At 42.9% G+C, this 22703-nt stretch overlaps 1 protein-coding gene across 1 annotated transcript in view; it reads left to right on the plus strand.

The window, feature by feature from the left end:
• The window catches only part of LOC309823695 (guanine nucleotide-binding protein G(q) subunit alpha), a 291379-nt gene that overhangs the window by 262425 nt on the left and 6251 nt on the right, over positions 1–22703 (plus strand). The window contains exon 6 of the mRNA XM_082656228.1: positions 18745–18898. Within this exon, the coding sequence (XP_082512354.1) occupies positions 18745–18898 (154 nt within the window). The remainder of the gene's footprint in view (positions 1–18744; positions 18899–22703) is intronic.

A 22703-nucleotide genomic window follows, 5' to 3' on the forward strand; every position in this document is an offset into this window, starting at 1 on the left:
AACCCGTGTCCCCTGCATTGGCAGGCGGACTTTCAACCACTGTGCCACCAGGGAAGCCCTTATTTGTATTTTTATATCAATAATCGTTTACAGAGCTGAATAACTAAAAGATGTATAATTTTAAAAACAGCAGTTCTGGGCTTCTCTGGTGGCACAGTGGTTGGGAATCCGCCTGCCAATGTAGGGGACACGGGTTCGATCCCTAGTCCGGGAAGATCCCACATGCCATGGAGCAATGAAGCCCGTGCACCACAATTACTGAGCCCGTGTGACACAGCTGCTGAGGCCCACACACCTGGAGCCTGTGCTCTGCAACAGGAAAGGTCACTGCAATGAGAGGCCCGTGCACTGCAACAAAGAGTGGCCCCCACTCTCCGCAACTGGAGAGGGCCCATGCACAGCAACGAAGACCCAATGCAGCCAAAAATAAATAAATAAATTTTTAAAAAAGAAAAAATTCCTTTAAAAAAATACTTAACCTTTAAACAAAAAACAGCAGTTTTTCTACTGCTACCCCACCACCAGTCTGATAACCAGATACATTACCCTCAACTCATCTCTTGTTTGTTGTTATTTCCCTCATATGTCTAAGTGCTGTATTTATACCACTGTTTCTTGATTTGTCAAGATTGTTTTCCTTTTATGGTGGATAAAAATCATACTGTCTTAACACTCCTACTCCATTTCTTCTTCTCCCATCCTTTCCACGTAGGTATAGCACAATTTTTGTGTAATTCAGTGTTTACACTATGTGACAATATAAATGTTGTTCATTGATGAGCTAAGTATTAGACTGTGCTTTCAGTCATTTTGTGGTCAACTTTCTTTGGAGTTAACAATTACCTTACATTTTTTTTTCTTTGTGTTTGTGTATATTGCTAACTGATTTTTTTCTACTTCATCAACAGATCTTTGAAATCTTATAAAAGATCGCTGACATATCAGATAATATATCAGTTCTTTTTTTTCTTTTCCTTTGGAGATCTCCTTTCTAGATTCCTTTGTCCTCCTTTTCTGTTGATGACTGGTTGCATTGTAAACACTTATCATTCTGGGACTTTGTTTTACCATCATCCTGGGAGTTCACAGCTTCTTTCCTTTGTTGAGTTCCCTGCTTCTGGATCCATCGTTGTCTTTTTTTCTTGGTTTATTTCCTTATTCATATGAAATTTTTCTTTTTTCTTTTGCTATAACTTCTTTTGGCTAAATGGAGAACTACTTTTGCTTTTTTTTTTCTTTTCTTTTCTAAACTTTTCTCTCCAATTTTCCATTTCTTTTTACTGCCTGACAAATTTCCTGGAGTTATTTTCCAAACCGTCTTTTTTGTTTGTTTGTATTTTGGCTTTTATAGATTTTCTTTTTTAAAAAACTCTCAGCTCTTTTTATGCTCCATATGTTCCCTTTTAAGTTAGTATCCTTTTGTGTTTCAGCAGTGTCTTTCTGAGGATTTTTTTCTTTCCTTTTCAAAGTATTTTCAGTTTTCTGCATTGACCTCTTTCCTATGATTTCTTCTTCTTCCTTCTCTCTCTCTCTGTTTGCTTAGATTTCTGTTTCCCATGCTGGGAATTTTCTCAAAGATTTGGAATTCCTAGGTATTTTACAGTCGTGAGGCAGTAAATAGCTTTCTTCTCCGTGCCTCCTCTCCAGCCAGGTCTTTGAGTTAGAAGTCCAGGTTTGGGAATTTAAAAACTGCATAACCCCGCTATTCCTCTCACCAGTCCTGCTTCCTATACAGCCACGAGCTATGGAACTCGACCCCCACTGGGTTCTTCTTCCTCTCCAAGGACCAGTGCACCTCCAGTCCTCTGTGTTCTCAGTGAAAGGTTATCACTTGATTGTCTCAGCCTGCCTGAAGTATGGAAAAGTGTGTAATAACTTTCAGCATCCTTTCTGGGTCAGTGCAGATATTATATATTTGACAGATATTCTTCCACATCTGTGTCTGGAGTTGTTGCTCAGTTTCTTCATCGGGTTTTGTTGGTGTTTCATTTTGCTGGGGTCTCAGGGAACAGAATGAAGTAAATATGTCTTTTCCTGAAAGTTTCTGAAATTTTCTCTCAAATCCACGTTGCTCAAGTCCTTATACATTACCTAATTATCTTTGATTATGTGGTTTTCTTCAGTTTCTCCCCTCCCCCTATTTTGTCTTTTTGGAAGTTCAGATCATGGGGAAGCTCCTTTGTGGCGACCATGATTTGGGAAGTTTATTTTCACCTTCATGAGAATGGCTTGGACTAAGTGATCCAAATCATATCTTTTGAGACTGTCTAAATCTTTTAGGGTCAGTGTCAGTTTTAGAGACATGTCGTGGAATTACACAGGGTCACATCAGAAGTGGATTTATGAAAATGTAGTTATAGATGTTCACCCATAAAAAGGAAGAAGGATGGAGAGAGGGAGAAAGAGAATAAGTTATGCAAAAGGCTCTGGCTGCCTTTCATCCAGTGAAAGGATGCAGTGAAATAATGTGTGACGCAGAAATGGTATCAGTTGTTCCCACGGTTAGTCTTAGTTCCTGCTTCCCTCACCTCGTGTGAGCAGCTTGCAGTGCAAAGTATGAGCCAGTGTTCAGTGGTTCTAATTCTTCATTTAACAAGTCCCCCTAATGCAACCACAGACCCAAAGCAGACTTCCTCTGTGCTCACTAAAGGAGCCATGACCTTTCCTACCACAAAGGGAAAGAAGAGCAGTCTGTAGCAGACATACAGCATGGCAAGACGGTCTTGGGGCCACCAGTAGGTACCTTCACAATACACTTTTAAGGGTAAGTTATTAGACTCTATGTAATTTCCACCTTGCACCCGGATCCTGATTTTACTAAATTACATTCCTGAAGTCAGTGGAAATACATATGGATTATATAAGACCTGTGCCCTTTTCTAGTATCACAGCCATGAATGAGCACATGGTCACTGTCACCCAAAATTCCTTCTCCTTTTTTCTCTGAACTTCCACTGAGAGTTCAGAGTTAGATCAGGAGCTGCAGTTCTTACTCATTTACTCGGCCTTAAGAAGATGGAAGTGTTGGTTGGGGTGCAGGGGACAGACTGGGGAATTTCAGAAGCTGTTCTTAGAGTTGAATGAAATTTATAGCTTACAAACTTGCAAAACCTTAGAAACATACTAAATATTTGACACGTTTGGCACAACTCAACTACCAGTCAGTCCGAAAAGAGGGTCAGCCAAAGTGGACATTCGCCATCAACTGAATGTTAGCCAGTTTACAACACACATCCATCCTTACAGTTGCTGCCTCACTCCGCCTCTGCTGCTTTCCATTTCCCTCGTCTGGTTCTTTTCAACAGTAGAATTAGTTCTAAGCCCCTCTCCTTTTACCGCTGTTCAGGTCTCCAACACATTGGGATTTGTGGGTTCACAGATTTCTCAACACATGCATATTGTCTGGATACCTGAGAAGTTACTTCATCTCAAAGGTTTTAAGTTGGATGCATGTGCTCTTTCAAGGCTGTGTGCCAGCTGTGCTCCCTCTCCCATCGAATCTCCGTGATAACACCGTGGCAGAGTCTAGTGATGCTGTGTCTGTGACCATAGGCACGGATTTTCCCATGTTTTCTCATGCGCTGATCTTTGCAGGTCTTCCCTCAATTCTTTCAGAATTGTCTGCTTTCTTCATGATACTTGAATTATCCACCCCATCCACCCCCAACTCCCGCCTCTTTCCTTTCACTATACAAGAAGTTGATTTTGTATGGTTTTAAGTGTTCTGTTAGTTGTATTTAAAGGTGTTCATTTGTGTTGCACTTGTCTCTGATCTCACATGGTTATTAGCTTCTGGAAGAGATCTTTTACCTCCTTCATAACACGCAGAATGCAGTTTTCGATACTTAATAGAACAGTGATTTTTTTTTAATGTGGCTCCTATGTGGAACATTCAACATTTTTTGTCCGATGCCCAATTTAGTAATAAGGTTATATTGCAAATGCTTTATAAAAATAGCATTTTATTAAAAATGTTTTAAGTTACTCATCAAGTTTTTGTCAGAATAAAGAGCAAAGAGAAGAAGCAAACTCTTCTCTAGGGCAGAATATTGAAACTTTCCACTTTAGCAGTTTACAACCAGTTTTCAGTTTTTCATTGGTGTAGATAATGCTTTTTTGTTGGAAAAGTAATACTTAGTCTCTTTGTAAATGTTATAATATCCTTTGTACCTTCTGTGTTAATTCCTGTCATGTGCATATTCTGCAGAATGCTGGGAATTATAAAAGGGGAAGATCCCATTGTTTCTCAAAGCTCCTTAGTCTGAAGCATAATTGAGCAGTTTATAGTTTTCCAAGGAGGGATCTTTTGAGTGGGCCCAAAGGTTCCGGTGAAATTCATTGGGGGGGGGTGAAATTCATCGGGTGAATATCTTGTACTTGCAAATAAGTCATTCAAGATGGGGGTACTGATTTTTTTAAGCAGACAGTAAACGTTGCTTTAAAAAGGTGCCAAGACCTCGTTCTAGTGTGCACTGTCAAACAAAAGCACTGGTAAAAGAATAAGGATCAAATAAATCATTGAAAACTGCAGATAATGCATGCAACAGAATTTTAGCCAAAAGTTTACCCTCAGATCCTCTAGTCATATGTTTTAGTAGCCACATAAACCGAAGGTGAGTGGTTTTTTCATGTTTATTTCCCTGCCCTCCCTCCACATTGTCTCCCGTCCTCTGGAGGAATAGAGACTAAAAGCAGGGACAAAGCAAACCCACAGGTAGATCCTTAGTAGTGTCTTATTAACTAAGAATGTTTGTAGAATTACTGTTTTTAAAGCTACTTAAAGTCATATGAAAAATATATCTCCGTCTTCAAATGAGGACTATTTCACAACAATTTTATTGGTTTAAAATGCCAGATGTATGTTACTAAATCATCTGGAAAGGCATTTTTACATGTGTGCAACATCTGAGTAAGTAGATCTCCTGCCCTGACACTAAAAATTAAGCAAACGAATTAAAACATTGAGTGTCTTTCTTATGTTTTATCCTCCATGTTGTGGACAGAAAGAAAATGGATACTTTTTCCTGGCAGAAAAAAGGAGGAAAATAAATTTAGAACCTCAGTATCTAACTAAAAATTATAGAGAAAAGGTAAATAGGGAGAAAATTAAGGCAACATATGTTACAACAAATTTATATGGGGGAAACCTTATTTGTGCTTGTATTTCCACGTATATGTGCTTTGTTGTATGTTATAAATTTTCTGAACATAAATTGAACATAAAACATATATATGTATATATATAAATTTGCTAATGATTCAATAGTTATGATAGCTATTTAACTACATACTAGGTCTGTTACTTTTAACTTGCTTTTTATCAGCTCCCCACCTAGAAAATAGGAATCACAGCAATGCCTTCTGCTTAGGGTTGGTGTGAGAATTAAATACTGTTTCACACCAAGGGTCAGCCGACTGTGACCCTCAGGCCAAATCCAGCCCACCATCTGTTAGTGTACAGCTTGCAAGCTAAGATAGGTTTTTACATTTTTAAATGGTTGAAAAAAATCAAAATAACAATAATATTTTGTGACACATGAAAATTATTATGAAATTTAAATTTCAGCATCTGAAACAAGGTTTTATGGGAACCCAGGCACACTCATACATTTATATATTGTCTATAAATGCTTTCCTGCTACATGGGCAGTTAAGTTGTTACAGCAGAGACAGTGTGCCCTGCAAACCCTAAAATATTTACTATCTGGTCCTTCACAGAAAAGCTTGCCAACTCCTTTTACATACTAAAGTCCTTCGAACAATGTCTGGTGTATATACACACTAAACAAATGTTAGTTATTAATATAATTAAACTTTATATAAAATTAATCATAACATTCATGTAGCTAAAAATACGTCACAGTCTGAAAAGTTTCATCATATGTTGTTCCTGAAAATAAGACTAAAAATTCAAAAAACCCTGTTAATAATATGACAAATTATTGTTGTTTAAAGATGTAAAAAAAAAAAGCCTTAGGAATATAATGCACCAGGCTTATTTTACAAGGGACTTATTTTTAGAATATATATTCCTTATGAGTAAACTTTCAAGTCAATAGGTTACATCTCCTTTCTCCTTAAATTTTTTGTCAGTGTTCAGTTTATCTGCTCCAATTCCAAACTTACTCCCTGTCTGAATTCTCCATTTTTACCTACCAATCATCTTTTACCTACGATCCTTCTGCAGTCTTTGGAGGGTAGAAGAAGAAAGAAAGGCTTAGAAACCAAGAGTTAATGGCAAGACCTTCAGTGTGTGTGTGATGAAGGATGAGTCAGGTCAGGGGTTACCCCCACTGAACAGGGCTCAAAAGTGCAGTCCATACAAGTCCTTTGAGCTTATCTCTTTGGACACAAGGCAAACCAAATTCTTATCCAACACCTATTCTCTTGGCCAAAGAATTAGGCAACCACATGTTTCTGGGCCAAACTTGACTCATCCATAAAAAATTTTAAGTCAACAAAGGAGATATTTTACTGAATTGCTTGATTTACTTCATTTCACTCCTGTTTTCCCCAGACTTAGACTTTACTGGCATAACACAGGAATTTGCTCAGATTCAGTCTGATGTACTGATGCGTACGTGATTGGTTTGTGTAGATCAATCAAATCTTCCTTGGACCTTTTCAGGCTACTCAGGGTTTCCAAGCTCAGTTGTGTCATCCATGCCTGTTTTTGTTTTAATCCTTTACCTCTGCATCCCTGCAGCCTGTTTCTATTTCCCTTTATCCAAAGTCTCCAGTAATTTGGCCAAGTCACTATTCATCAGCTGTAGAATCAGAAAGTGGACAAGTGAAACAAAAGAAGCTGACATTCACACACACTTTGCTCCTTGCTAACAGCTCTAGTACAGTTTGCAGAATCCTTTTTCAGTTTGAGGTGTGGATGGAGTACAGGAAAGGTGAGTGAATTGAAAAGTCAGTGGTGTGACTACTCAAGGCATTAACTATCTGAATCCTAACTCAGTAATTGAGGAGCATTATGGGAAAAGAGAGGGAATTTACGTATGTAAGTTAAGGATAGACTCTGGCTCACTGGCATGTAAGCATACAATTAGTAGGATATGGAGCATAGGGTAAATGTAACTAGAAAGATCAATGTGCTATAAAATAGTCTTTGAAAGGAGGTTGCTACTTGGTCACTTGACTGAACTAAAATATTAGGACATATTAAAGGAAGTCCCAGGAAGTAAGCTCTGGGACTGTGGGCTTCCACATCATTTGTCATGTTTCTTCTTGCTCATGTTGAGTCTCTGGGCAGTCCTTGGCCTGAGGGTGACCACCTCTTCTTGCCCTGTCCCTCCAGTCTCTTTCTGTCATCCTCTTTCCCTCCTCCACTCCTCTCCTACAACACGCTGTGCTCTGCACCAGTTCACTGCACAAGGGCCTGCCTGCGCTGTGACCTCATCTCTGCTAGAAACCTTAGACAGGAGGTAATAGGCAAATACGCTGTATTCCTTTGCTTCTCTAAACATCCTGTGCGGGTAGAATACATCAGTTCATAGAAATTATAATATTAAAACCTTCAGGAGCTGTCTTCAAGCCCGGAGAGTATGCCAGAATCGATCTGAAATAATCACTTGCAAAGATTTGCAAGGACTAAGAAAATTATAGAGGAAATGATATCTGTCCAGCTGAGTTTAGTATCCTTATTATTTCTATTCCTGTTGTCTAATTTGGATAGCAGAAGTGGGATGGCTAGGGAGCTGTCCTTAATTATTTCTCATTCGAACTGCTCCACTTATATCAGTTGTTTTCTTGGTTTGCTCTGGGGTTGAGAGTTGTTGGGCTGCTCTCTGCAGGCCTGCAAGCCCTGTACTTGCCCAGTCCCAAGGATAAAGAAAGAGCCCAGAGTCAGCCACAGAGACATCGATGGTCTAATAGATGTGGGATCTTACACATCTGAAGCTCAAAGGTCCTGGAGCGACACCCCAACGTGACGGCAGGCGGCAGGCGGAACAGGGAAGCGTCTTCTCTACCAAGGGAAGAGGGAGGCTACCAGTTATAGGGGGGAATTGACGTCAGGTTGTCTCATCGGTTACCAGGGAAACCATATGGGTATGTCCTGCTCTGGAGGCCCCTTTGGTAAACTATCATAGTGGAGATGTTCTGATCTAAAGATTAGAACAGTCACCAGCTGGGGCCTGGGACAGGTATGTAGGCATTTACTGATTAGGCTCTGTGATTAAGAGGGAAGGTCAGTTATGTGAGTAGGGTGGAGGGGAAGCAAGGACTGGTCGAGCAGGGGATGTGCAAAGATCAAGAGAACAGTCATTTTGAGTGGACCAAGCATATGAGTACTGAACATTTTTCGAGATTTTCAAGATACTCTCCCTTATTAACACATGGAGAATCTTAGGAAGAAACCATCTCTAAGTGAGCATTTGGCAGAAACCTGGATGATTTTCCAGTTTTTTATAAATCAAATGTATCTGGACTTGAAATCATGGATAGATTAACTTTGTGCAATTCCAGGGAACAGAAAGATCTTACTGGATTTATAGTTTGGCCAAAGATTTGAGATAAGCAATCACCTTACCAGGAGGCTCTTACATCGCAATTTTGCCACGTCTGAGAGCGGCTGCTATCAAAAAGCTACTGTGTGCCGGGGTCGTGGCTAAGCACCTTGCGTGCATCATCTCATTCTGTCTTCCCAAAACCTGAGAGATGGAAGGAAACTGAGGTGCAGTCACTTGCCCGAGGTCACAAGGGTATTCGAAGTAGAGCCATGTTTCAAACCGAGGGAGCTCACAGCCCTGGCCCTTCCCACTCCCATCTCCCCCCAACAACAGGAGCTCAGCACAGAATGTGTTTTGAATGTGTGTTGACGTCACCTAGGACACATATCAGTGTGATCCTGCTGGAGATACAAAGTCAAACACACCAAGCTTTTAACTAAATAATCGAGGAAGGAAAGAAATATGCAGACCAGGCTTGCAAAATTTTTTTTTTCATAAAGCCTTTGGAGTTCCTGTCTTTTCAGTTGTTCCGTGTATTTACTCAGTTGACATATGTAAATGAAATAAATTCCTGAGAGAATATGTTCCTAAGTCCTTGTTAAGGATGTGAATTTTTCAAAGTATTCAGTGTTTGGTAAGCTACAAATGATAATGACTGATTCAAATTTCACATTATCATGGATTGTTACATTAAAAGTCAACTAGTCTTGCCCTTTTAAAATGATGACCTTTAATATAGTAATTTATGAGGTATTCTTTGATAAGTTATGTCTGAGAAGAAATAGTGAAGCTTGTCGTAGCAATAAAAGCGAAGAGTGGCATTTAAAAGTCCTGAAGCCATATGTAAAATAGATAACTAATAAGGACCTACTGCACAGCACAGGGAATTCTTCTCAATACTCTGCAATGGCTTGTATGGGAAAAGAATCTAGAAAAAGAGTGGATATATGTATTTGTATAACAGATTCACTTTGCTGTACACCTGAAACTAACACATTGTAAATCAATTATACCCCAGTAAAAATTAAATAAACAAAACAGATTCCTGAAGCATAAAATCCTATATCCTGATGACCTCCTTTCCTGATCAATTTCAGAAGCAGAAACGGTGCTAATAAAAATGGTAACTGGTGCAGTGTACTGGCTGCACATTTTCCATCATGTGCAGTATATAGAAGCAGCCCTACAAGCAGCTAGGCGTTAAAATTGATTGAGTGTGTGGCCAGCAGATATCTTAACCTGTAACTGAAGATCTGGATTTAAAATACTGTAAGACATGATAAAACGTGTATTTTTCCCTTCTGCTAATAAACCAGCGGTCCCCAACCTTTTTGGCACCAGGGACCGGTTTCCTGGAAGACAATTTTTCCACGGACTTGTGGGCGGGGGGCGGGGGTGGTTCAGGCGGTAATGGGGAGCGCTGGGGAGCGCTGGGGAGCGGCAGGTGACGCTGCGCCGGCTTGCCCGCTGCTCACCTCCTGCCGTGTGGCCCTGTTCCTAACAGGCTGCTGACCGCCACCAGTCCGCAGCCCAGGGGTTGGGGACCCCTGTGCTAAACGATCTGTTACTTTACAGACGTGCTCATGTAACCACTCGATGTCCGTGTATCTGGACCTCACTCATTTGAGTGTGTTGCTTGGCCTTTTTTAGAACACTCAGGAAACACAGAATCACAGAATTGTGAACACAAAGTATGAGCAAAGAATCATAGGCACCTGACCGACTTCTGCATCAATTAGTGAGTTTGTGGACCACTCAGACTGTCTGCATCTCTGATACTAAAGGACATTTCTGAGCCCTGAAATGCTGCATCCCAGTTTCTCTGGGGTACATCCTATCAGGCCCTCAGTGGTGATTCAGCAGTCTGCATGTTTATTTCTTAAGTGTCTAGTTTTGCATTTAAAGGCTACGTTCTAGATCTTACGGGGAATATAAATCAATGTGGTTTATCAAGGCATTAATAAGGGGAATATTACAATAGGGAGAGACAGGCAGTGGGTAACTTGAATCGTAGAAATGAATTAAAGGTCTCGTTTAAATTGTATTCTTTGCAGAGAAATGTGAGAACTTGTATTTAATGGCAAAATAATGAGTTGTTGCAAAAGTTATGAAAATGAATGTTCAGATCTCTGGTTTAATGCCGACTTTGCTGGAAGGAAGTACCACCTTGGCAGACAGCAAACAAGCTCTCCATGGCAGCAGGGTTACAAAGGTATAGACATGAAATATTGCCCCTTGAAGCCCACTGGTAATTTTTTATGTAGAGACTTGGGCCAAGTTACAGCCTGAAGAAAGCGGGCTTCCTATTGCGGTCTTGAGCCATGTCCACGGGATCTGGCCTTTTCCTCGGTTAGAGGGAGGTTTGCACGTGAGCCAAGAGGAAAGCAGAGGCCTCTTACCTTCAGGCAGATAATTGTATCTCAGCGAGCTGCAGTTGCGATGTCTAATGGGGTTTCCTGTTGGACTCTGCTACCTGCCAGCACTGGCAACAAGCAGGCACTGAGAGCCGGCAGCATATTTCAAGAGTGGCGGGCTGGAGTCCATGTGTTCTTCATGGAACTTGGCATGTATGTGCCTCCCAGCCCCCACTGTAAGATCCAAATGAGGAGGAATTGTTTCACATTCTCAAAATGGAGAATTTTCTTACTTGATGCCCAAGTTGCAGAGATCAGGAGCCCACGAACTGTTTTATACAGAATCGTCATAGTTCACTCCAGAGGATCCTGGGTTTCAATTCTCTTTTGCTTTCGCTCTCCCTCCTCGTAATCTCTCCTCTGTCTGTCAAGAGTCAACTCAGAATTGCATTTCTTTGAAGCCTTCCCCAGTCACACCTTTCCTTCTTGTGTGACTTTTTTTAACCACTCTTAGGGGCCCATATGTGGACCTGTAACTACATGTTGACCCTCCTGTCTGTTTCCGCCCTCCAGGACACAGGCCCTGCTCCAACACGCTGTCATCCCCAGCATCTTACAAACCCTCCACATATGTCTGCTGAGTGATGGGCAAACAAAGGCTAGGACACCGTGTGCTGAGGGTGTGAGGAAGGGCCAGTCCAGGGGGGCTCGAGGAAGGAGTTTTGAGGGAAGTCAGGTCGATTTGGGTCTTGAAGGATTCGGAGGACAGCATTACAGGTCAGGAAAGTGGTCACACTTGTGTGATAGTGGTGACATTGAGTCCTTTTATGTGGCAAAGGGAGCATTTGTGAGGGGTCAGATTGAAGATGTGCACTGCGCTCAGGTCGTGCCAAGCTGTAAATGCCAGACTGAGGAACTTGGGGCTTTACCCTGCAGCAAGCATTAAGTCACTCATGTGCAGCAGGGGGGTTGCATAAACCATTATTTTCTAGAGATTAGAAATATATATATTTTACATTACATGTAATATTATACATTATAATATATATTTAATGTCAGTTTTCTATATCCATTCATGCACTGATGGACACAGGTTGCTTCCATGTCTTAGCTAGTGTAAATAACGCTGTAGTGAACATGGGTATGTAGCTGTCTTTTCAACTTAGTGTTTTTATTTTCTTCAGAGAGATACCCAGAAGTGGAATTGCTGGATTATATAGTAGTTCCGTTTTTAATTTTTTGAGATATTTCCATACTGTTTTCCATAGTGGCAGCACCAATTTACATTCCCACCAACTGTCTACAAGGGGTTCCCTTTTCTCCACAGCCTTGCCCACACTCATTTGTTGATTTTTTTTTAAAATATACATCAGCCATTTTATAAATTTATTTATTTAATTTTTGGCTGTCGGGTCTTCGTTTCTGTGCGAGGGCTTTCTCTAGTTGCAGCGAGCGGGGGCCACTCTTCATCGCGGTGCGCGGGGCTCTCACTATCGCGGCCTCTCTTGTTGTGGAGCACAGGCTCCAGACGCGCAGGCTCAGTAGTTGTGGCTCACAGGCCCAGCTGCTCCGCGGCATGTGGGATCTTCCCAGACCAGGGCTCGAACCCGTGTCCCCTGCATTGGCAGGCAGATTCTCAACCACTGCGCCACCAGGGAAGCCCCATTTGTTGGCTTTTTGATGATAGCCATTCTAATAGGTGTGAGGTGATATAGTGATTTTGATTTGCATTTCCCTGATGATTAGTGATGTTGAGCATCTTTTCATGTAGTTTCTATTGGCCATCTGTATATCTTCTTTGGAAAAAATGTCTATTTAAGTCATCTGCCCAATTTTTAATCAGAAATGGTGTTTTTTTGCTGTTGGCATTGTATGAGATCTTGAGAATCAATTTGAGATGTTAAGGATTAGAGGTGTAAGACCCCTCGGGGATGGCCTCAAGAGGGCCTTTTCTGATGATCCTGGGAGGTAAGACACCGAACGGTCCCACCATTCTGCTCATGATCACAAAGTGGGGAGCAGGTAGGCACCCCTTCTTCCCAGGCCAGCGATCAGGGTGGAGTTTAGTGCTCCACCTGTTCACGGTTCCAGCCCGAGTGAGGAGTGACTTACCTGATCAGTGTCATCTTAGTCTGTTCGAGCTGCCATAACAAAATACCGTAGACAGGGTGGCGTATAAACAAAAGACATTTATTTCGCACAGTTGTGGAGGCTGGAAAGTCCACGATCAAGCCTTGGGCGGTTTCATTGTCTGGTGAGCATCCGCCTCCTGGTTCATCGATGGCCATCTTCTTATTGTGTCCTCACACAGCAGAAGGGGTGAGGTCTCTTTTATCATGGCATTAATCCCAACCACCTCCTGATGGCCTCACCTTTTAAAACCATCACATTGGGGGTGAGGATTTCAACATATGTATTTCAGGGGGACCCAAACATGTGGTCTGGCCAAGACTGACATTTCCATGGCCATGTTTTCTTGAGGCAGGGTGACTGCATGGAGACCACCCAGGCCACTGGGTGCCCACTCACTGGCAGCCTGTCCTCAGGTAGCATGGCCCTTTGCTCTTCCCATGTCTGTGGAGGGGGGGAGACTAGGCAGTCCCACGGATTTCTGTTCCCTCTGTTCCAGCTTTCTCACCTGCGTCGGGCCACCTGTCATTGGGAGCGACGCTTTCAGTCTGGGAGAAGTGGCAGATGCGGTTGATAAGAAGACAGAGCGTCCTTGGGGCTCAGGCATAGGCAGGCCCCCCTGGGTAACAAGGAGCCCTGTGTTGAAGAGTAAAACCTTTACTAACATCAACTGGCTTTAACCCCAAGAGAAGGAGCGTAAGATTAGCACCACCACCCCTAGACGGCTTTTAAACCTGTCTCCAGAGGTGAACAAATCCTCATGTATATGACTGATAAAATCAGTGTCTCATGTTGCTATTTTGTTTTCTTACTTGCAACTCCAGGCCCTACAGAATTAGTAAAAAGCAAGTGTCACCAAGTCTTGTGGAACATACCGTTGCCTCACATTTCAGTTTCTACTGAGCAAAGTGGATTATGCCTCCTGCACTGCACAGTCCACCACCTTGTAAGGCATCATGAAAATCTCATTTAGTCCATTTAGGATTTAGTCTGGGGGTTTTGATCAGGTGAAAAAAGGCATCAGGAATTCTCACTGTGGAGTGAAAAACAACTTACAGAGCATAAAGTAAGAATCTCATCCTAATTGGGAAAAACAAAAAGCATGAAGCCAGCAGAGTTATATTTTCATCACACGACTCCGGCACTGGGCTGGATGTGTGACTAGAACTTCTCATCACGAATGTGGGACAGAGCATCGCCTGTCTCGTTGTTGTCCCTAGCTCAGTACGCTGTCTGCACCTTCCACCTCCAAGTGTGTGCCGTGTGTCAGCAAGGTCAGCTTCACTTGGGAGCATGTTAGAACTGCAGGCTCCTGGGTCCCACCCCAAGCTGGGTCAGAACCCATGTCCCCAGGTGATTTCATAACACACGTTAATTTGGAGAAGCTCACCTACAGCGCACAGTGCTTCACAAAGTTAAACCTATATCAGAAGCCCTTCCCTGGAGGGCTTGTTAAAATGTAGGTTCCTGGGGCTCCCCCTGGGAGATTGAGTTCGGTGGATCTGGTTGAAGGCATAGTGGTGCCGATGCTGCTGATCAGCGGTCCGTTTTGTTGCTCTTTAGCTTTGCCCTGAATGAGAAGCTCAGGCCCAGGCCACACAGCACATGGTAAGTGGGAAAATAGCCTAGAGCAGCCCCAAACTGCATACACGAGCGAAGCTTGCATTGGACCAGGCCAGTAAGCGGGCATGCCTCCACAGTGGCCCAGTGCAGCCAGGGACAGTCATCTCTAGGACCCGGGGCTGGGCACAGTCCACTGTCCTGGCTGTTGGCCTGGTATGAGACCCCCTCCCAATAGAGCCCCATCTGGAGCTTGTGGGCTCCAGTCCTGATTTGAAACTTAATCAGAGAGACTTCACGCGCCTCCTTGTGCTTTGACTCAAGGTCAAGACCACTCTCCCTTTCCCTGTCTCCACCCAGGGTCTAGCAACTTGCCCTAGAAGGACTCCAACCAGAAGAGCCCCCAATAGGGCCCGTTTCCCTTCTGCAGAGTGCTAATTACAATAAGTCTTTCTGAGGGAGGCTCCCTGGTTGAGGCCAAGATGTACATACCCGCCCTTTAGAGAAGGCTTCTCTGAAGACCACAGTATGACTTTGTAGAATTTCTGTAGCTGTAAATAAGAAAAAAATGTTAATTCTCACATCAGGGATGTCACTATCTAATTAACCTTCTTTAGATCCTTTAATTCTTTCAGTTCTTATTAGAGCCTTTGCTTTCCTTCCGTCCTAAAATTTTCAACCTATAAAATCTCAGGCTACAAGACATTGTTTCTCAGTGAATATGGTTTCCAGGCTTAAAATTTTACCACTGGTAATGATAACCAGTAAAAGGCACGTAGATGGTAAATATTATGTTTAAAGGCTATGCGTGTTATTTATGTTAAAGATAAATGTGTACAGTAAAATAAACACTGTCCCTTGAGCCTGAAGTAACCGTTCACTCCACTGGTCCCACATTTCATCCGTATTTAATTATGTAAGCAATGGTAGGCGCAAAGTGTAAAGGTCAAAGAGATTGTGATGCCAAAAACTTGGTCTCTGTGCACCCGTGCCGAATCGAATCTCAGAGACAGAGTTTTGACTGAAGTAGAAAAGAATAGCTTTATTGCTTTGCCAGGCAAAGGGGGACACAGCAGGCTCGTGCCCTCAAAACTGTGTGTCCCAACCCAGGGGGATTTGGTGAGGAGTTTTGTAGCAGTGTTTCAGGGGTGTGTGCAGGGCCTGCATTCCTTTAACCTGGCCTCAGGTGGTCTCCTGATGAGCTTCTCTGGTTCTCAGGGTTCTCAGACTGCAACCTTCTCTCTGGAGTGAAGAATGCTTCATCAAGTAGTTAACATCTTCCATTTGTTGGGGGTTTTAGTTTAGAAGAGCTCAAAGATATTGTTATGTGCATCCCTTGAGGCGAGGAGGAACCAGGACCCTGCCCCAAGGCTGCACTGTTGTTTCTTGACTGCTCCTCCCTTGTCTCTGCATCGCCTCCCTTCCCTAATTAGCAGCTGTTTGAACCTGCCCTTTAGAACTCTGGGAGGGTCCTGGAGGCTGAAGCCTATTCCCTACAAACAAGAAATGGGGGACACAGAAGGGCTTCCATGCCCAGGAGCCCCACAGGGTCCTGCTCAGTTTCAGTTGGTGGCGATCGACTTTACCAGATTTGGTAAAGATCTCCTTTTGAAAAGTGGGCCTATTCAACCTGATTTGAATCGGCACACTTTATATTAGAAAAGAGCAAGACATATTCAGGATCTAGAAAACTGTGCTGGGTGAGCTCAGTGTCCCCGAGATTTCCTGGAACAGCAGTCAAAGGGTAATGCAGAGGAGTGTACTTGGCCTCCATAGTGCTGCCCTATGAAACTTAGGACACATTCTGCATCAGGAAGGCAAAAGCTGAGCAGAACGTGTCAACAGCTTCGAGCCTTAGTCTTCAAACATCATTCATTCAATTTCCTTTTAGAAATTGAGAGTGAGGTGGATCCACGTATATCACTTAGAAGCACTTTTTTTAAATTTTTATTTTATGTTAGTGTAGAGTTGATTAACAATGTTGTGTTAGTTTCAGGTGTACAGCAGAGTCATTCAGTTATACAGATACATGTATCTATTCTTTTTCAAATTATTTTCCCGTTTAGGTTGTTACAGAGTATTGAGCAGAGTTCCCTGCGCTATACGTTTGGTCTTTGTTGCTTGTCTGTTTTAAATGTAGCATTGTGTACGTGTCAGTCCCAAACTCCCGATCTGTCCCTCCGTCCCACCCTTCCCCCCCCACTAACTGTAAATTCGTTCTCTACGACTGTGAGTCTGTTTCTGTTTTGTAAATAAGTTCGTTTGCATCATTTTTTTTTAGGTTCTGCATATAAGTGATATCATATGATACTTGTCCTTCCCTGAGAAGCATTTTATATATAATAAGAACCAGAAAAATACAGTTCAAACTAGCTTAAAAACTAAAGGGTACTTAATTGGCTCATGTTACCAAAAAATCCAGAGGCATAACCCAGTTCAGGTATGGTTTGACCAAGAAGTTAAAACCTGGTTTCTTTTTCTCCCTGTTGCAAGATAGTTGCTAGAAGCTCGAGGCTATACAATGCCTCTTCCATTTTCTTGATGAAAGCAGGGTTCTCTGTTCCAGAGCTCTTAGCAAAAATCCTGGGGTTAATTACACCGGTTGAGCAGCTTGGCTACGCTGATGACCATAAACCAGGGAAGCAATACTCCAAGTGACGTGAGCCTGGATTCAGAGCCCAGCCCTGAATCAGCCCACGTACCAGGAGAATAGGATGCTCTGGCTTAAACCACTGACCCACCTGGTAGCAGTGGAGGTGGGCTCAGTCCCCAGCAGGCTTTTCCATTGCCCCAGACTTGGTCATAACACGTAGAACTAAGGGGGTTGGAGAGTGTTCCCTGGGAGAAGTGTGCCCGTGCACCAGGGAAAGGAGGAGTCTCCAACTGTGCTGCCTTTGTCCATGACCTGAGGATGGGAATGATTTAGAAGCAACTGTGTCTGTAGAAGGAAGCTGGTGAATAGATGTGGGCTAAACTAGGAGACTCTCCACCTTTTGGCTGGTGAGTCTCAAGAGTAACTTTGATTAGTATCTTTGTTTGTAAGACCAGGCTGACTAATTCCTTGAGAATCCGTTGAGGTTTCGTTACCAAGGGTGGCTTGATGATGGTTTCAGGTGAGAATAGTTTCTCACCAACACTGAAGGTAGTGCGAAATATTACATTTGTATCTCCAAGTAATTACTATGTATATGTCCACGGTTCTGTATGAAAATTATAGTGAAACTTAGGGAGAAGGTGTGTTCTGATAAAGAGGAAATGTGTGATCTAAAAATATTTTTCCATGTGTTTTTCTAATCAGGGAATATATATATTTGTAAAGTAAGTAGTAATAATTCTAAGAATACAGATGCACTTTGGGCAAAGAATTAAGTAACTTTGTGGGGGTTTTTTTGGTTGTTATTTATTTTTGGCTGCATTGGGTCTTCGTTGCTGCACGCGGGCTTTCTCTAGTTGCGGCGAGCATTTATTTTTGGCTGCGTTGGGTCTTCGTTGCTGCACGGGGGCTTTCTCTAGTTGTGGCGAGCAGGGGCTACTCTCCGTTGCAGTGGCTTCTCTTGTTGCGGAGCACGGGCTCTAGGCACGTGCGCTTCAGCAGTTGTGGCACGTGGGCTTCAGTAGTTGTGGCTCACGGGCTCTAGAGTGCAGGCTCAGTAGTTGTGGCGCACGGGCTTAGTTGCTCCGCGGCATGTGGGATCTTCCTGGACCAGGGCTCGAACCCATGTCCCCTGCATTGGCAGGGGGATTCTTAACCACTGCACCACCAGGGAAGCCCCCTAAGTAACTTTGTTTTGATTGCTATGAAATAGAACTAATAGTGAAGCCCCAAGTACACATAGCTTAAGAAATGCAAAATGAAGCCTGGTACTTTGTTCTTAATTCAGATCTTAAGCATTTGGCCATGAATGAATAATTCTTAGTGGACATCTGTGACGCTTGGTGGACTTTTGTGACAGTGTGCCAGATGCATGATTCTTCAGCCTTTGATGATTCTCTTTCAACCTTAAGAGTTATTTCAGCAGATGTTTATTATTATTATTCTCTTCCGCTTGTCAACCTGAGAGTTTGCCTAATGAAAAGAGCTGCTGAGCCTTTTGCATGTAAATCCTGATAAAAGCTGCTACAGCCCAGCCCAGGGCCACAGAAACTGAATGCATACCAAAGACGGGTTGGACTTACAAAACAAACAGTTCACAGACTGAGTAATCATGTAATTCACGCGTTGTTTTTCTGATGATTTTTTTCAGAACCGAATGGAGGAAAGCAAAGCACTCTTTAGAACAATTATCACGTATCCCTGGTTCCAGAACTCCTCAGTTATTCTGTTCTTAAACAAGAAAGACCTTCTAGAGGAGAAAATTATGTATTCCCACCTAGTTGACTACTTCCCAGAATATGATGGTAAGTCAGCACTCTTCCGCCCTCCCAGTAGCTAGGGACACATTCCACCCGCCTCCCGAGACCAGTGCCTGAGCCGACACACGACGGTGCTCCGTCACTGCCTTTGCCCCCCCCGAAGCCTGCACGTCACTGCCTTTGCCCCCCCGAAGCCTGCACGTTGTGATTGATGGAGTACGAATTCTTGTTTGTCCTGTCTTTTAACGACGACCTGAAATGTTTCATACCCCGACAATGCTGAAAGTTATAGTTATTTCAAAGCACATAAGAAGTTGTTTTCTTCTGCTGTTCAAAGGAGGGAACAATCCCCTAGTTTTGACTAATTGTGTGTCAACCATGATAGCTCCCTCTTGATTTCCCTTTCGTTTGGTAACAGTCTGCCTCTGCCTCTCTCTAGAGAGAAAACAGAACGTTGTGGTCAAGAGACCATGGTCTGAAGTCGATCTACCCAGTTCTGATATTTCCTATTTGTAGAACCCAGTTCTGATATTTCCTATTTGTAGAACCGTGATCAAGTCATTTAGTTGCTCTGGGCTTTAGGACCAAACTTACGTTTTATAGACTATAATAGATAACATATTGTGACATTTTAGCGTGATGCCTGACACATGGTGAATATTTAGCAAATATTTACTTTTGGGGGCTTCATGACCCCCTGAAGCCCCATCACCCTAAGGGGTGGCACCCATCCTTTAAGCCCTTCCTGTAGCACTTAGGGTCTGTAGCACCCACTTCAGTACTCATATGTATGCACTTCGCATTATTTTCTTCCTTCTTACAAACAAATCTTGCCTCCTCAACTAGATTGTGAAATCCTGGATGACCGGGCATGACAACCAACCCCTTCCGAGAAATACTTGTTGATTGATTGGTAACAAAATGCATCCACACCCAGCCACTCTGAAACAGGTGAAAGAGTCACAGCCACTGCCCTGTAAGAACTTACGTGCACGGTCCACACCCATCTCCCCATACGTGCTCAAGTCTAGGTTAGGAGTGGCTAACTACGGCCTGCCGCCTCTTTTTATAAATCAAGTTTTATTGAAACAGCCATTCAGTTATATACTGTCTGACCACTTGTATGCTGCAACAGCAGAACTGAGTAGTTGTGACAGAGCTCAAGTGGCCCACAAAGCCGAAAATATTTCCTCTCTGGTCCTTTAACAGAGAAGTTTGCCAAACCCAGATCTAGATGAACAGCAGGTAAGAGGACAAGCTTTGAATGTCACAGAAAACCAGCACTGCCACTTACCAGCTATGGTGCCTCGGACAAGTTTATTCAACCACTGAGTTTCTTCATGAGTAAAAGAGAATTGAATGGAATCACATATGTAAGTTACTTAGCACAGTGCCTGGCACAGAGAAGAGCACAAACCCAAAAGTACTTATTATAGAGGTGCAACAGTAAGAGAACGGGCTATTTTTTAAAAGTACGTTATCAGCAAAGGGTATCTGGCATGGATGTCAGCTCAACAGTGTTTCTGTTCTGCAGACTCCCTCAGAATGGTAATTGCTTCAAAACTAATATTCAGTTTGGCCTCATAGCTTTCTACGAAGACACAGACACATCGAGGATGGAGTTTTATTCATCTTTTCCTCACACATGCGTTTGGTGTGGTGCTGCTCTTGGAAGGGGAACGTTACATGTTTAATGAAGTTCCCTTCTCAGATACATATAAGACTCTGAGCGTTGCTGACTCTACCATGTGGGGATGTCGTCAGGTATTAGAGATAGTACTGTTTTTGGTAGCAGTGTGTTCCCATCCTCCGTCCAAGTACATTTTCCTTTGTGCTTTGAGGTTCCTTTAAAATGATACTTGCCCAGCCTAGACAGTGTATTCTCTTTTCCTCCTTTTGCTTTGCCACTCGCCTGCCACCACATCACAAGCGCCAGAGCCTGGAGTCCTCAGTGCTCCTGAGGAAACTGGAAGGAAGTAACTTTGTGTTAGTTCTCTCCCACGGCAACAGGCTGGCTCCTTAAACACGAGATCTGCCCGAATAAGATGGGCACGAAGCATCTGACTTACACCCAAACACGCGTGCTTGCCTCACACACCTGGAAGGAGAGGCTCTTTGTAGTTTTTCTCAGAACTTGGTGAGAATCCACGGATGGGATATGACCCCGACCTCCCGACGCAGCACCCGCCTACAGGCTAGCGTGTTTTCATGATATGCTTGCACACGGGAGGACAGAGGCAGCACGGCCCTACAGAGCAGACCCACCGAGGCTCACAGTGCATGAGGCGGCAGCACGCACAGCACAGCACACCGGGGTTGGTTTCCTGCAGTACGACACGTGTTAGGAGTACTGTTCTCCCCTCTCTGTTCAGCGTCTTCCTAACCTCTTTACACATCTCCTTTGGCCAATAATTTCCCCAGATATCCCATCACTATGAGTGTGAGCATCTTCCTTCTAACATGTGCCTGTTGTGAATTTTTTTTTTTTTTTTTTTTTTTTTGTGGTATGCAGGCCTCTCACTGTTGTGGTCTCTCCCGTTGCGGAGCACAGGCTCCGGACACGCAGGCCCAGCGGCCACAGCTCACGGGCCCAGCCGCTCCGCGGCACAAATCCGCATCCCCTGCATCGGCAGGCGGACTCTCAACCACTGCACCACCAGGGAAGCCCCATTGTGAATATCTTTAAATCCCAAGATGTTTTTTACTGTCCATCTCCCCCAGTAATACACGTAACGCATACAGGAAACTTGGCCGTGGAAAAAGAAAGACAGACACTGATTGTTATTCATAAAGCAAACACAGCTGTCATTCCAGGAGACTTCAAGCCCTTGTAAGATGAGCTAAGACAGAAAAAATTCTAGGCCCACTCTGCAGTGATATTTTTATCATAAACATGTTTATAGTATTCTAAATTTCACACTTCCACATTTCTGCACTTACAAGGTCTTCATTGTAATGAATGCCATTTCTGTATTTCTCTTCGGGAAGGAAAATTACCATTTCTACATGGACTTGAATTGCAAAATTGTCCATAGAGACTATGGAATTCTGTTACTGCTATGATGACTAAAAGGATTTCTTTGTAGTTTATGTTTATTCAAATAGGAAATTATGCTTAAAAACGTACCAGGTTCCAGGTGCTCTTCCGTGAACTTGAGTCTTGTTCTGATATACTTTAGAGTTAGAGAAAGAAAAAGTAGACCTTTCTTTCTCAAAAAGAATAAGTACAAAATTCATTCATAAGCCAGAAAGATAAGTGTTCGTTTATGAAAATGAGAGGCTGCACCAGTTCTAACAATCTATTTGTCCTGGTTTAAAATATTTTTATTACTGCTATGGAATTATTAACAGTAAGTACATCGAATAAGCTAGGACATTAAGTGATTATATATATTACATATTTGTAATTGTGTAACTTTTTAATTATGATGCCAGCCTTCTTAATCATTGACAAAAATTTTAATTCTGGGCTCTGAAGTTAGAAATTCAAACATTCCTTTTGTAAACTGTACAAATGAGAATGATCCGTTTTCATGGCTCTTTCTCCCAGTTTCCAGCAATGCTGGATATAAAGTTATTTGCAGTGAGATTGGTTTGAAAAGTTTTCAGGTTGGCTGTCTGAAACTCACGGTGCATTTTGTTAGAATGTGCAGGCCCTCGGTAGAAATTTCAAAGATTTCTTTGTCCCAACCAGTAGATAACAATACTGACAGAAAAAAATCTAAGCTGTGGATCCCAAGAGGGTCTTCTGAGAGAGGAAGAGTGGAGGTTATAGCGCAAGACCTTCTTTCATGGTACAGAACTAGAAGAAATGGGAGAAATGCAGATGTATAGTGCCACAAAGACTCAT

The sequence above is a fragment of the Grampus griseus genome, assembly GCF_964374135.1.
Source record: "Grampus griseus genome assembly, chromosome: 6".
Classification (NCBI taxonomy): Eukaryota; Metazoa; Chordata; class Mammalia; order Artiodactyla; family Delphinidae; genus Grampus; species Grampus griseus.